Genomic DNA, 16,322 nt, shown 5'->3' with positions numbered 1-16,322 from the left:
GGGTGACAACTTCTCTGTGATTTTCTTAAAGGTCTATGTCCCTAGAGTTGGAAAATGTGTGATAGCAGTGCAGCAATGGGTGATCTCTGTGTTTCTTTCGTCCCTCCATCCCTTTAAAGGAATTCTCCTGTACTTTTTTTTTACACATTTAGCCAGTAGTTCTGAAAGTAAATCTCACAAGCCAAAAGTGGTCCCTGAAAATTACTTACTACATCTAGGGGTGTAACGGTTCACCCTACCTACGGTTTGGTACGTTTTGCGGTTTTGGGATCACGTTTCGGAACAGTGGAAAATTAATTAATGAAAGTAATTTTTGTGTATTTAAGAAAATACGAAGTGTTGGTATTCCTGATTTCATATATGATCGATCATGAGTCATAATATAATGCCTGATAAGAGCACAATCAGAAATACCAACACAGTATTTTCTTAAATGAAAACACAGTTACTCATCAACAACACTAAAATAAAGTGCAATATGTGTGTGAAATCAACATGTAAACATGGCTCAGATATTGTATATGTAACCGATATGAAATGGCTAGCTAGTTAGCGGTGGTGCGCGCTAATAGCGTTTCAATCGGTGACTTCACTTGCTCTGGGACCTTGAAGTAGTTGTTCCCCTTGCTCTGCAAGGGCCGCGGCTTTTGTGGAGTGATGGGTAACGATGCTTTGTGGGTGTCAGTTGTCTGTGTGCAGAGGGTCCCTGGTTCGAGCCCGTGTCGGGGCGAGGGGATGGACAAATCTATACTGTTACATATAGGCCTATGCTAGAATGTTTTCTTGCAGAGAAAAATAAACTTAGTGTACAAAACATTTGTATTTATTAAGGATCCCCATGGCAGCAGCTATTCTTCCTGGGGTCCAGCAACATTAAGGCAGTTATTTATATACAATAAAAAATTTGACATGACATTACATTTCATAACACTTTTCACAACACATTAAGTGTTCCCCCAGGCCACTACTCTACTACCACATATCTACAATACAAAATCCATGTGCGTGTAGAGTGCATGTGTTATGTGTGTGCGTGTGTGTGTGTCTCTTCAGTCACCGCTGTTCCTTCCATAAGGTGTATTTTTTTTAAATATTTTTAAAATCTGATTCTACTGCTTCAGTTACCTGATGTGGAATAGAGTTCCATTATAATGCACTGCCTGATGTCGCAAGGATCTGTACACAATTTCTGGAATCTGAGCATTTCCCAGTTCTTCCATGGCCTGCATGCTCACCAGAATTGTCACCCATTGAGCATGTTTGGGGTGCTCTGGACTGACACACCAATGTACAGCAACTTTGCACAGCCATTGAAAAGGCCACAATCAACAGCCTGATCAACTCCATGCGAAATAAATGTGTTGCGCTGCGTGGTCACACCAGATACTGACTGGTTTTCTGATCCACTCCACTACTTTTTTTGTTTTGTTAAGGTATCTATGACCAACTGACGCATATCTGTATTCCCAGTCATGTGAAATCCATAGATTAGGGCCTAATGAATTTATTTAGATTGACTGATTTCCTTATGTGAACTGTAACTCAGTAAAATCTTTGAAATTGTTGCATTTTAATATTTTTATTCCGTATAAATCAACTGAGGTGAATAAAGCCATAGCAACCAATGTGCTCTTCTCCAAATAGCTTTTTAGAGTTTTTAAATTGTATAGAAGCACAGTAATGAGCTTCAACGTTCTTAACATTTCCAAGAGGATAGCCCAAGGGTGTGTGATTCAACTGAGTGAGTATGTCTGAATAGAGACATCCAGAGAGGATGGGTAAGATAGCTAGAAACACAAGAAATCCTATGGTTATTAATTGTACTGCACTGATGGAACATAAATCCCAGAAAATAGATGCGGTAGTGGCAGCAGCAGATACATTTTTGGGTGTAGAAGATTTTAGTGCAGATGATCTACAGGGGCGTTAAGAGAATTGGTTCCATCCTCCCAGGCTGTTGGCTTGGACTAGGATCTGGTAGGGATAGTTTTTTTTTGGTATAGTGTTGATATGTGTAGGGTTAGATGGTGGTAGAGGTCTTCACGGGTCCACCAGACCCAAAATTCTGAGATCTGACCTGGGATCCGAGCAGGTCCAGGTCCTAAATTCTGACTTTTGTCTTGGATTTGGGTCGGGTCTGATATAATTGCCACGGGTCTCGGGTATGTTCAATTAAAACTGATTTACCGACTGGACCAGTCCTTTTGTTCATTTAATGTATGAGGACTCATGAGAACTGTGTGAGCTTGTTATGTGTCAGCCAATGGCAACTCAACAAAACATATATCTTATTTTATTTATTTATTTATTTCACCTTTATTTAACCAGGTAGGCAAGTTGAGAACAAGTTCTCATTTACAATTGCGACCTGGCCAAGATAAAGCAAAGCAGTTCGACACATACAACGACACAGAGTTACACATGGAGTAAAACAAACATACAGTCAATAATACAGTATAAACAAGTCTATATACGATGTGAGCAAATGAGGTGAGATATGGGAGGTAAAGGCAAAAAAAGGCCATGGTGGCAAAGTAAATACAAATAGCAAGTAAAACACTGGAATGGTAGATTTGCAATGGAAGAATGTGCAAAGTAGAAATAAAAATAATGGGGTGCAAAGGAGCAAAATAAATAAATACAGTAGGGAAAGAGGTAGTTGTTTGGGCTAAATTATAGGTGGGCTATGTACAGGTGCAGTAATCTGTGAGCTGCTCTGACAGTTGGTGCTTAAAGCTAGTGAACGAGTATATTGAAAAGAAGCCGACGAGGAGAATGTCCTCCGGACAGGTTTTAATATTGTAGTGGACAAAGATGAGAACAGTAGCGAGGCCAAATGGACTATGTGCAACTCTTTTCAGGTTTGTTCAATTTTCTGACTTAAAATAATGTATTTATGTATATTTATTAGGGGGGTTAGAATACATTTTTGCTGTATCGGTCTGCTAATAGAAGACTAACAAATGCCCAGTGCACTAGTTTTTTGAAGGGGGGGGTTATTATTTTATGTTTTTATTCCTAATTTTTCAGGCGGTGCTACATCACTCTCAGCACCCCTACTTCCTGTGGCTCTGCTGCCCAGGACCATGCTCTGAACTTTAGTCACTGTTGCTAGCTGACCACCCTGTACTCAATCATGCACTTTAGAAACTGTTGCCCTGTGTATATTACATAGTCATTGAACACTGGTCACTTTAATAATGTTTACATACTGTTTAACCCATTTCATATGTATATACTGTATTCTTGTCAAGTCCTATCCTTTATAACTACGGCGGTACGCATCTTTTTTTTATACATATACTGCCCATAATGTCTTTACACACCATCATATAGATAAGTATATATATATATTCCGGACTCTGACATTGTTCGTTCTTATATTTCTTAATTCCATTATTTTTTTTAAAGAGATTTGCATGTATTGTCAGGTGTTACTGCACTGTTGGAGCTTGGAACATAAACATTTAGGTCCACCCGAAATAAAAATGTACTAAATATGTGTACGCGACGCGTCCAATAAAATTTGCTTTGATTTGAATGCACGCGCTCACTGCTGTCTCCACGACACGGCCCAGAACTACATCGACTGTTGTTCATCTGTCAAGGTAACAAATGTTTGCCCGTTAGATAGTCATGTTACTGTTTGAAAATTGTCTCGTCTTGCAAGTATTGACAAAGACAATATGAGTTTATCTGTGTTGTTGACTTGTCCCTAGCTAGCTAGATAACACAGCCGCATCGATTAGCATAGGCATGTATTAGTTAGCTAGCTAACTTAGCCAATTTAGCTAGTAAGCTAGCAAAGCTTGGTGATTAACGGTTTTGACTGGTCTCTTCTTAAAATGTGATTTTAAACCTAATCGTATGCCTAACCTTAAATTAATAAATAAAAAAAAGAACATTTTAGTTGTTTTCATGAATTTTTACGATGTAGACCATTTGACTTTGTAGCTGTGGTAACTAGTGAACACTGTTCTGACTAGGTAGAAGACGGCCACGACCGGAAGTTACTTTTTCGTAGTAGGTTAGAAGAATTTACACAGCAGGTTAGGAAAGGGTTTCGTGTTTGGCTTAAAATGATCTGTGCTCACAGAAATAATCGGATATGGATTGTTAGTCAGGAAGTCAACTAACTAACGTTAGCTTCTTCACCAGTTCGTGTTTATAGTTATTTGCTAGCAAATATACTAATCTTTAGTTATTGTCAAAGATTATTCCATCTATTGTACATAACGTTAACTAGCTAGAGTCCCTTTGGTGCAAATGTCTGCCGTATCCTTCGTCATAGAAAAATAGCTAGCTAGGTAATGTTAGCTAGCTATCAACAGCCTTTTAACAACAAAAAAAATGGTACCAGTATAACTAGTTGATGCTCATCATTTTGTATAACCAACAGTGTGTGTATTATGGATATTATTGCTTTTATGATGGTGTTTTTCCTTCTTATTTTGAAACAGATTTCTATGATCCAGTTTAAAGAAGTTCTAGAAGAAAAAGACAACGGTGAAGGTCAACTGCTCCATCAGGCAGTGTCCAACAATGATGACAGACTCCTTGATGAACTGCTCTCTCAAGAAAAGTACAGAAAGTTCATCAACTGTAGGAGCGGCTGGGGTATCCCAAGAACACCTTTACGAATGGCTGCATCTAAAGGTCATCTCAGGTGTCTGCAGGTTCTGCTGGCCCATGGAGCAGAGGTGGACTGTCTAGACGTGAAGGCTCAGACCCCACTTTTCACAGCTGTCTGTGGGAAATACTTCAACTGTGTTTTAGCCCTCCTCAGGGCAGGTGCTAACCCCAATGGCAGCTTGTATAACAACTGCTCTCCGGTCCTGACTGCTGCCAGGGAAGGGGATGTTGAGATTTTGAAGCAACTTCTTAAACATGGTGCTGAGGTCAACTCCAGATCTAAGGTCTTGCTGTTTACTTCAAGTGCCAGTGTTTCTAGTGGTCCCCTCTATCTGTCTGCTGTGTATGGACACTTAGACTGCTTTAAAGTATTACTTCTCTATGGGGCTGATCCAAATTACAACTGCACAGATGCAAAACTACTGAGTAAAATCAAGCAGCCTAAGACCGTGCTTGAAATGTGCCTCAGACATGGCTGTGGGGTGGAGTACATCCAACTTTTGATTGACTTTGGTGCAAATGTCTACCTCCCCACTCTCATCATAGAAAAGTCCACAAAGCAGAATGAGGCGGTGGAGCTGCTGCTGCAAGAAAGAGGTAATGCAGGAGTTATGCTGTTGATGACTTTGGGATTCTCCTATTGATTTCTGGTAATGTTTTTATTGACATTAAACAAGCATCTGTTTTATTTATTTATTTAAATAAAATTGAATTGCTACTTGTCAATACAGTACTGAACTGCTTTGCTGACAGAGCAGCATTTGACTATTTGAATAGGCTATTGAATCTGTGTATGTGTAATAACCAGTTAAAACATTTTTTTTAACTCTTAACTCAAATTCAATTGTTATTTTTGCTAGGTTTTCCCAAGTCCCTTGTATCACAGTGCCGACTTGCCATCCGAGGATACCTCAGGAAGATCAACAGAATCCAGTCCATTGACCATTTGGAAATGCCATCAAGCATGATAAACTTCTTGCAATACAAATCAGTCCCAACAATTGCTATGCATCTCTGAGAAAGCATATATTGTCCCTATGCTTTTGCTACATGAAACATAATGCTTACTTTTTTCAAAACATTTCATAGTGATGTTGAAATGGTACACATTTGTTGTCCTGCATTTGAGAATAGATGTGTAATGTTTATTCTCAATGTTTTCAATCAGTTATGCAATCATGTTTTCATTTTCTTGTTTTATCCCTCTTCCATAATATATGTGGGAATTTTTTTGTAATACTGCAATGTCAGCGTAAAATGGAATGTACAGTAGAAATGACAACCATTAAAATGTCTTAAACTAATTTTGCATCAGAAAATATGTATTTTATTTTTAAACATTATGTGCGTACACTATGTATGATAAAGTATTATATAATTATGTGCAAGGTGCTTTACACTTATATAAAAATATCTGTGTACAAACCGTTAGGAACACCTTCCTAATATTGAGTTGCACCCCCTTTTGCCCTCAGAACAGCCTCAATTTGTCAGGGCATGGACTATACAAGGTGTCAAGCTTCCACAGGGATGCTGGCCCATGTTGACTCCAATGCTTCCCACAGTTGTGTCAAGTTGACGGTGTCCTTTGGGTGGTGGACCATTCTTGATATACACAGGAAACTGTTGTTTGACAACCCTAGCAGCGCTGCAGTTCTTCACTCAAACCAGTGCTCCTGGCATCTACTACCATACTCTGTTCAAAGGCACTTACGCCTTTTGTCTTGACCCTTCACCCTCTGAATGGCAGACATACACAATTGTATACATTTGGCAGACGCTTTTATCCAGTGCGACTTAACAGGAGCAATTAGGGATAAGTGCCTTGCTCAAGGGTACATCGACAGATTTTTCACCTAGTTAGCTCGGGGTTTCAAAACACTTTTCGGGTTACTGGCCCAATGTGCTTAACCACTAGGCTACCTGCAGCCCTTAGGAACAATCCATGTCTCAATTGTCTCGGGCTAAAAATCCTTTAACCAGTCTCCTCCCCTTCATCTACACTGATTCGAAGTGAATTTAACAGGTGCCATCGATAAGGGATCATAGCTGTAAAGATGGTGGAAGCGGATGATGAAGTGGATTCTGAATCTAATGGCCTAGAATCAAGGAGAATTGGAATATTGTCCAAAAGAAAGGAAAACGGAGCAAAGTAGAGTATAGTGAGAATGTCACTTCATATATTGTAGTAGTACTGTTTGTAAATGAGGAGCAGCTGATCGAATTACCAAGCTTGAATCCATTTGAGATATCCAAACTGGTGGAGAGAGTGGGTAGAGTTAAGGCTGTGAGGATCAAGAGACGCGGGCTGGTTTTTGATTTGTTCGTGTTTCTGAGGATCAGAAGAAACGTGTGTTGCGTCTCACCCAATTTGATAAGTTTGAAGTGTTGTGTGTGTCTCTTAGGAACAGGGCACCCCTCAAGGGGATTATGTCCGGTGTTTTGTGGGAAGTATATTTTGAACAGAAATATTCCTGGTGTGATTGATGTACGTCGGATGAATTGTGTGGTGAATAAAGAAAAAGTTAAACCTATCTGTTCTTTTGTTTTTTGATATGGAGTCTCTCCCTACTCAAGTGCAGTTAGGGTATATTAACTACAGAGTTCAAGCATTTATCCCAAGACCAATGCAGTGTGATCATTTTAAAGCTTTTGGTCATGTGTCAAGTGTTTGCAGAAGGGAGAAGCCGAGATGTCCAAGTTGTGGAAAAGATCATATGTGTTATAAAAGTGATGAAAATGTGACTTTGCAATTGTGGTGGGAACCATGAAGCCACATCTTTCAAGTGCCCCACAAGGGTGAAAGAGAATGAAGTGGCCAAAGTCAGGGCTGTCCAGAGCATATCATATGCAGCTGCTGTTAAAAGGTTTTGAGGGTGTGAATGGTGCACTTGAAGAGTCCATGGTGGTGTATAAGCCTTCACTGCTGGCTGCAGGGGTTGACTTTCACCAGAAGGATCCTGACTTTTTAAAGGTTAAGAAGGTGAACTTTGTGGTCTTTATGGCTATGGTGATAAATGGCCCTGCCAAGGTGGAGAGAAGGTCCAGAAAGATATAAATCATTGTGGAAGAGCTGGAGCGGTTCCTGGGTCTGAAAGATTTCTCGGCAAAGGAGTTACATGGAATATTGTCACAAGTCGTACTCTAGAACCCGAGAAGGGAGATATGGAGAATTGAAATAAGGATGAAATGGGAGTTTTGTTTTGTCAATGTACATTTTATTTGGTTGGATTAAGTAAATTTCAATATCACTTATCGGTTTTCTTTTTTTTACCTTGTTTTGATTTCAACCCGTCCAGTTGGTGGCAGCAACACATGTTTTTGGTTTGTAGTCTGCCATAAAACCCACAGAAGAAGAAGGGATCATAGTGTTCACCTGGTCAGTCTGAAATGGAAAAAGCAGGTGTTCCTAATGTTTTGTGCACTCTGTGTATGTATGTATGTATGCATATATTATTGACTGAGGGTGTAACTGAAGCTATATAGAGCATGACAAATTCCAGTACTAACAATTCAATTGAGCTATATTAGCCATGTAGTCTGACATGTCAAAGGAAAGACATTGTCAGTCAGGAAACGATTTACTAAATGTTTTGTTGGCAAAATGATTATAGATTGAGCATCCTCTATGAATGAATTTGGGGGGTATAAATGGTCTTTGGCAATCTAGAACTACCGGTAAAAGATCAATCAGAGAGGAAGAGGCAAAGCCGCTCAATATACACTCTAGATCCTCTTTGGACCCCAGGACACACCCCGCTCTCACTACAACTACCAGAATTCAATGCGTACATTAACAAGAGGCTCAAGACTGTGTTGCACGACAGAATAAAGTGATTCGGATTTATTCTTTGTAATTCTGGCGTGTAGCAGCCCAACAAGGTCGGTTCATTTATATATCCCCCACCCCATAAACCCTTATTGGAAATATAGCAATTTTCCCCTTCAATTTAATGCTTGTAGACAATGCTTGTCTCCTAGGCTAGTCAACGTGTATTTTCCAGCCATGCATTGCCATTGTTGCTAGCGAGCTAAGGGTGTAAAATGTTATTTAATTGAAGAAGCTAGCTAGCAAGCAAACTAGGTTAACACAACCAACTCCTTTTTCTAAATAATGCTAGCTAGGTCGATAACTTGCTGGTAGCTAGCCTAGGCAGCCGATAGTGGTACATCCTTTTAGATTTTCGGGCCAGGCACAAGGTAACGTTAGTTAGCTGCCACTGCTAGCGACACATTGCTTTGTGGTCCCAACCTGACGACTTCTTGGTAAACGTCACGCATCTCTGTTTTCTCGTGTAGTGTATTGCATAAAAAAAATTAGTCTACATAATGATGTTGCTTCAAAAACAGGAGATTCATTGAAAGCTATCTTAAGCGAAAACAATTTAGGATATGTCCTGCTGTCTGTTTATTTCGCTGTTCCTGTTGCACGTATATCAATGGTCAGCTTTACACTTTCTATGCAGATAGCATAACACTTGTTCTGAACGCTTTGCCAGGTAGATAGATAATTACCTATACGTGTGTTATTTCATCTGATGTAAAGAAAACCACCATAAATAAGCCCAAAGTGAATAATGTAGGCCCATCACTGTATAGCACAGAATCTAATCCTTCTATGCCTAATCCTTTGTCCTACATTTCAGAAAAATGGAAGCAAATGGTTTTGGAAGATTGATTGCCAGCAGTCTTTGCACCTGATGGTGATACCATCATGCTCATATCTGTTCACTTCACCTTCCTGTAGATTGTTGCCATGGAGCACTGTGACGGAAATGAGCCAGCAAGTGGCTGTGAGCAGACGGCCATGGGTGACCAGGATTCACAGACTGAGGTGAAGCCTCCATCTGACATTTCTGACGCTGTACCCCTTGAGCATCAGCCATCAGGGAAACTGAGGAGGACTGCCTTAAGATTCTTTGGAGGACGCAAAAGCATCTGTGTTTTACCAAACTTCTTTGGGGGAAGGAACAAAAATCTAAACAAGTGGTCCTCTAAGAAGGGAGTCAGCAAGAGTAAAACTCATGATGGACTTAGCAAAGCAGACTGGGAGGACAGTCTGGGAATTGGATATGTCCCAGCAGGATATTTTGAGTACCACAACCAGAAAGATACTACTGGAAAGGCTTGTAGGGAATTTGGTCACCCTACTGGTGATCAGAAGTCATTCTCTCTTCCCCGGCAGAAAAAGGGTTTGCGAGAACTTTTTAACAGCATCAGGCGTCGTAGAAAGAATAGAAATTGTGATTTTGAAAAAAATGAAATGGTTGCGAATTCTCATGTCTGCAACAAAGAGGTGCCTATTGCCCAGACTATCATTGACCAAAATGACATGGAGTGCCTGGGCAGTTTGTCTGAATCCAATGTGCCTGTTTTGGCAAACGTTGACGATTGTTTGACAATTGCTCCTGAATGTATTAATGTTGATGTCATAGTGTCTGAGAAAGACCTGGTGAAACAAGGGAGTCTGGATTCTCTGATAGGGGAACTGAAGAAAGGTGAGGATATGGTAGAGACACTCCATATAAACACAGAACCAGATTCTTTCCCGAAGACTAACCTAGAGTCTATTGTGAACGTCCAGCTGCCTACTGGCTCATCTCAGATGAGCTTGATGTTTGGTGATGTGGCCTCTCTAAAGAGTTTTGACTCGCTCACTGGCTGTGGTGACATAATAGCTGATCAAGACGACGACAGTATTGCAGATTCTCAGGGCTCAGTCTCAGCGGAAAGGAGTCGAAATGCAGGCAAACGGAGTTCCTGTTATGTTACGTACCAGGGTGGAGGAGAAGAAATGGCCACCCCTGTTAAGGTGGACGGGGATTATCTCCACGACCTCTGGGAAAATGAGGTTGCAGAGGACGCTTGCTATACCCACAGCCACGAAGAAGACTTTCTAGAGCACAGTGAAAGTCCTAGGATGACACCTGAAGAGCCATCTAGCTCCTATACCATGGACATCAGCATCAACAGCAATGGTGCTCTTGGAGTTACAGAGACCACCCTTACATCTTCGGATGTGATGACCCCACAGAGTGAAAATCAAGTGTCAGTTCCTAACAGCGATGAGGGTTACTATGACTCTACCACCCCAGGACAAGATGAAGACGGACGTGACAAAGTTGACAGGATCAGGACCGATAGACTACCAAGGGACAGTTATAGTGGCGATGCACTGTATGAGCTTTTTGAGCCTGATGACAGTCTTATCAGTCCACCTTTTGAAAAAGCTAAGCTGCCCGTCTCTGATCCACTTGAGTTTTTAGACATGTCAGCTCAGTGTGGTGGTGAAGATGTAAATGCTGTGTTCGCTCCTGAAACGGGTCTAATTGAAGAGGACAGGCTAACTGGGAATAGGGAGAAAATGCTTGGCAACCCTAAATTGTCAGATGCCGTTTTTGGCACCTTTACCTCAACATGTCAATCACAAGAAATTGACTCTGAGCAAAACAAGCCACAGTCCCCACGGTTAAGAGGAAATCATGATCTATCTAAAACAAAGAATGACTTGGAGGATGACCAGACAGTTTGCTTCTCCCAAGCTCTAGTGGACTTCACAAAACAATCACATGTTTATAGTAATTCAACTGAAAGCATGGGAGGCTCTGAGTCAAACTCTCCCTTTGCCCAAAACATGCAAGCCCTCCCAGCCATTGTCACATTTGATGTCGTGGACATGGATAACGAGGGGGAATGTGACCAGCAGATGGATATGGTAATGGAGGAGGAATACATCACGTCGCCTTATGAAGTGTTTGAAGAAAGCTACCTGCAAAAGGATGCGTTTGCTGAATGTGACTTACGTATGTTTGACCTCCTTGAACAGAGTCTCAATAATACTTGGGGAATTGCCAGCCTGCCACGTCACCTTAGCCTTACACAAGTCAATCGGTCGAGTCCACTGGCTCCTCTGCTGAGTCCTTTGGCCTTAAATAGGAGGAGTAGATCCCTGGACACGGAGAGCTTGGAGTTAGAGATGACAAACATGTATTTAGGGAGTGGGGCAGCACTAGCGTCTTGCCCTAGAACTGAAAGGGACTCGAAGAGAGTGTCCTCGCTTCACCGCAAAAATAATGGATACATTTCCACTTCAGAAAACCGGGATAATAGACAGATCATGTTTCCGTCATGGCAGCCAGAGACTGAGGGGACTGTAACGCACCCACGAGCAGATGGGAAAAGAACAGAGCAGACGTACAGTCTCTATCAAACTCAAAACAGACAAATTATATCATTCAGTCAGCCTGTCAGTCGAGTCCCAAACTGTAAATCTCAACAGATCTCAGCTAGCAAAATGACTGACAGAGTATCCTGTAATTATGTCTCTCAGATTACAGGACCGTTACATAGGCCATCTCATCTTCCTTTGCAATCAGAATCCTGTCGGCCCCATGCCCCCTATGGGAGTTAAGGCATCAGATGGTGGTGGTGAGGCGCTCTTTTACACATCGACCGTTAGCTCTCATCCTTAAAATCAACATAATAACATGCCTCAACCTTGGTTGTGAGTAAGCAGGGCTCTAAACTAACTTTAAAAATGTAGGAACACCAGAAATGTGATTTTTAAAATTGGTTAAGATACAGTATAGCCTAGCTACTTCTAAAGCACATGTTGTGCCCTAGAAACGAATATGAAACCCTGTAAACACTTTTTTTATTATTAAAAGCAAAAATGTTGACATAAATACCTCATTAAAATTAAGTCATTTATGGAATATTAGGTCTCTACATAATGTAAATTCACTAACATTTAATGTTGTACACCGTCTCTTTAAGAGCATCAAGTTTGTGATGACATGCAAGACATCATTTGTTCATTGTTATGATCATGGATCTCCTGAAGAAGCTATCCCTTTTCCTTTCTGTGCCCCCAAATGTTTGGATATACTGTTTTCAGGTTGTTAGCTAGCTAATGAGGTATCAAACATGACTGAACAAGGTGTAAAACAAATGCAGTCCGCAAGTAGTTTTAAAACGTCCCGCGACATGGTTTATGAATGTAAAATGCGGCCTCCCAACCTGTGACAAAAAACAACAAACGTTGCACTGATAATATGGGTTAGCTCTTTTGAACTGTTTGGGCTAGAATCAAGCAGTTTTTGCTGTATTAATGGTGTAAGCATGACGCTAACGAATCTGGACTCGGGGAAACGAGAAGCCTTATTACAAAAATTATACAAATAAAATGAAGTTATTTATTTTGTTGCACTGGTGTAAAACTCCAGGTTGAGGTCGCACAGCTAAATATTTAGTCGCAAATGTGCACTTTAAAGCCCTGCCTGTAAGGCCAGTGGACTATGAGCAGCAGGCAGACTTCACCATTAAAGGAAGAAAAACTGGATATGGTACACCCTGTTGAATGTAACAAACACACGGTGCCTTCGGAAAGTATTCAGACCCCTTGACTTTTTCTACATTTTAATACGTTACAGCCTTATTCTAAAATTGATTGAATCGTTTTTTTCCCTTTATCAATCTACACACAATACCCCATAATGACAAAGCAAAAACTTATTTTTTTACACATTTTTGCAAATTTATGAAAATAAACAGAAATATCATATTTATAAAAGTATTCAGACCCTTTACTCAGTACTTCGATGAAGCACCTTTGGCAGCGATTATAGCCTCTAGTCTTGGGTATGACGCTACAAGCTTGGCACACCTGTATTTGAGGAGTTTCTCCCATTCTGCTCTGCAGATGCTCTCAAGCTTTGTCAGGTTGGATGGGGAGCGTCAATGCACAGCTCTTTTCATGTGTCTTCAGGGATGTTTGATCGGGTTCAAGTCCAGGCTTTGGCTGGGCCACTCAAGGACATTCAGACTTGTCCCAAAGCCACTCCTGTGGTGTTTTGGCTGTGTGCTTAGTCGTTGTCCTGTTGGAAGGTGTATGTTCGCCCCAGCCTGAGGTCCTGAGAATTCTGGATCAGGTTTTCTTAAAGAATCTCTGTACTTTGCTCCGTTCATCTTTTCCTCGATCCTGACTAGTCTCCCAGTCCCTGTTCCTGAAGAAATCCCCACAGCATGATGCTGCCACCACCATGCTTCACCGTTGGGATGGTGTCCGGTTTCCTCCAGACGTGACGCTTGGCATTCACGCCAAAGAGTTCCATCTTAGTTTCATCAGACCAGAGAATCTTGTTTCTCATGGTCTGAGAGTCTTTAGGTGCTTTTTGGCAAACTCCAAGCGGGCTGTCATGTGCCTTTTACTGAGGAGTGGTTTCTGTCTGGCCACTCTACCATAAAGGCCTGATTGATGGAGTGCTGCAGAGATGGTGTTCCTTCTGGAAGGTTTTCCCATCTCCAAAGAGGAGCTCTGTCAGAGTGACCATCGGATTCTCGGTCACCTCCATGATCAAGGCCCTTCTCCCCCTATTGCTCAGTTTTGCCGGGAGGCCAGTTCTAGGAAGAGTTTTGGTGGTTCCAAACATCTTCCATTTAAGAATAATGAAGGCCACTGTGTTCTTGGGGACCTTAAATACTACAGACATTTTTTTGGTACCTTTCCCCAGATCTGTGCCCCGACACAATCCTGTCTTGGAGCTCTACAGACAATTCATTCGACCTGGTTTTTGCTCTGACATGCACTGTCAACTGGGACCTTTTAATATAGACAGGTGTGAATTTCAAAATCAGGTACAATCAATTGAATTTAGCAAAGGTGGACTACAATCAAGTTGTAGAAACATCTCAAGGATGATCAATGGAACAGGATGCACCTGAGCTTTATTTAGTCTCATAGCAGAAGGCCTGATTACTTATGTAAATAATGTATTTAAAATAAAATAAACTGTTTTTGTTTTGTCATTATAGGGCATTGTTTGTAGATTGAGTAAAACATTTAATTTAATAAATTGTAGAATAAGGCTGTAACAGAACAAGATGTGGAAAAAGTCAAGGGGTCTGAAACCTCTTCTACGCTTAGTATTGGTATGTGGTATACATGTTATGTACCACCAAAGACACAATCTAGTATGTTTGCATAACTGAAAATAGAATGATTGTCTGTTACTGCAAGTATTTCACTCTGTTGTATAATCCTTATTTGTGTTGCTGTTCTATCATACTGTGTTGTCTTGTGAACAGTCATAATAGAGGCTCTCCCATGCAGTCTTTCATTAAAATGTTCAGAGGGCCTCCCGGGTGGCGCAGTGGTTAAGGGCGCTGTACTGCAGCGCCAGCTGTGCCATCAGAGTCCCTGGGTTCGTGCCCAGGCTCTGTCATAACCGGCCGCGACCGGGAGGTCCGTGGGGCGACGCACAATTGGCCTAGCGTCGTCCTGGTTAGGGAGGGCTTGGTCGGTAGGGAAGTCCTTGTCTCATCGCGCACCAGCGACTCCTGTGGCGGGCCGGGCGCAGTGCGCGCTAACCAAGGTTGCCAGGTGCACGGTGTAGCCTCCGACACATTGGTGCGGCTGGCTTCCTGGTTGGATGCGCGCTGTGTTAAGAAGCAGTACGGCTGGCTGGGTTGTGTATCGGAGAACGCATGACTTTCAACCTTCGTCTCTCCCGAGCCGTACGGGAGTTGTAGCGATGAGACAAGATAGTAGCTACTACAAAAATTGGATACCACGAAATGGGGAGAAATTGGGGAGAAAAAGGGGTAAACATTTTTTTTTTTTTTTTAAATGTTCAGGCCTGAGTATGCCTTGCATTTGTACAGCCCAGAGTTAGGCCACACACAACACGTATCACACAGGTACTGTGAATTGGTAATTACTGTAAACTACGTGGTCCATTTAAAATCAAATTTAAATTTGTCACATGCACAGAATACCTCTTGTGTAGACTTTACTGTGAAAGGCTTCCTTAAGGGCCCTTCCCAACGATGCAGAGTTTAAAAATAAAATGTCACTGACTAAGTCTTTTTTATGACTTTCTTTACAGAAAGTTGTTGACTACAGTCTAGGACGGTGCTTGTAAACTCTTAGGATGGCATTATATTGTAATTACGATGTAATTATAAGATGCCGCCTCGACATGCAGATTTGGATCGCAGGTCAATTAACCTTTTGAGATACCAAATGTATAGAGAACAGCATTGATAATGTCTTACATTTTTGTAAAGACAAATGGTAATCTATTAACTATTACAATATACTGTATGTGTTTTAGGCTACATTTTAGAATGTATTTCATCATGCATCAGTTAACCATTGTATTTTTTGTGGTTAGGGCATTTGTTAGCTGTCTTTCTTTTTGGGGGGGTTGAATTTGATGTGAAAGTAATTATTTGTTCAATAGATTTGTATTCTGTAGTACCTCTGCAAGTATTCAAAAAAAGTGAGGTTGAATTTGTATTCACAACCAATCCATCTGCTGAGAACAGATATACAGCAACAGTCAAAAGTTTGGACACCTACTTATTCAATGGTTTTTCTTTATTTTTACTATTTTTTACATTGTAGAATGATAGTGAAGACATCAACTATGAAATAACACAAATGGAATCATGTGTAACCAAAAAAAGTGTTAATCAAATCAAAATATATTTTACATTCTTCAAAGTAGCCACCCTTTGCCTTGATGACAGCTTTGCACACTCTTGGCATTCTCTCAACCAGCTTCACCTGGAATGCTTTTCCGACGGTCTTAAAGAAATTCCCACATATGCTGAGCACTTGTTGGCTACTTTTCCTTCCCTCTGCTGTCCAACTCATCCCAAACTGTTTCAATTGGGTTGAGGTCCGT

At 41.1% G+C, this 16,322-nt stretch overlaps 2 protein-coding genes across 2 annotated transcripts; both read left to right on the top strand.

Moving 5' to 3' along the window:
- The first annotated feature begins 3,520 nt into the window (after positions 1 to 3,520).
- On the top strand, positions 3,521 to 7,166 carry LOC139418419 (ankyrin repeat and SOCS box-containing 12a). Its single transcript, XM_071167826.1, has 3 exons — positions 3,521 to 3,608; positions 4,461 to 5,229; positions 5,493 to 7,166. Exons 2-3 carry the CDS (start codon positions 4,467 to 4,469, stop codon positions 5,648 to 5,650), a joined length of 921 nt encoding a protein of 306 aa, XP_071023927.1. The 5' UTR covers positions 3,521 to 3,608; positions 4,461 to 4,466; the 3' UTR covers positions 5,651 to 7,166.
- A 1,234-nt stretch (positions 7,167 to 8,400) lies between these two features.
- On the top strand, positions 8,401 to 15,493 carry LOC139418418 (APC membrane recruitment protein 1-like). Its single transcript, XM_071167825.1, has 3 exons — positions 8,401 to 8,514; positions 9,279 to 14,933; positions 14,991 to 15,493. Exon 2 carries the CDS (start codon positions 9,389 to 9,391, stop codon positions 12,041 to 12,043), a length of 2,655 nt encoding a protein of 884 aa, XP_071023926.1. The 5' UTR covers positions 8,401 to 8,514; positions 9,279 to 9,388; the 3' UTR covers positions 12,044 to 14,933; positions 14,991 to 15,493.
- Positions 15,494 to 16,322: the final 829 nt, after the last annotated feature.

This window comes from Oncorhynchus clarkii, chromosome 10 (genome assembly GCF_045791955.1).
Source record: "Oncorhynchus clarkii lewisi isolate Uvic-CL-2024 chromosome 10, UVic_Ocla_1.0, whole genome shotgun sequence".
In the NCBI taxonomy this organism is placed as follows: domain Eukaryota; kingdom Metazoa; phylum Chordata; class Actinopteri; order Salmoniformes; family Salmonidae; genus Oncorhynchus; species Oncorhynchus clarkii.
The sequence above is the reverse complement of the archived record's forward strand: the minus strand, read 5'-3'. Positions and strand labels throughout refer to the sequence as shown.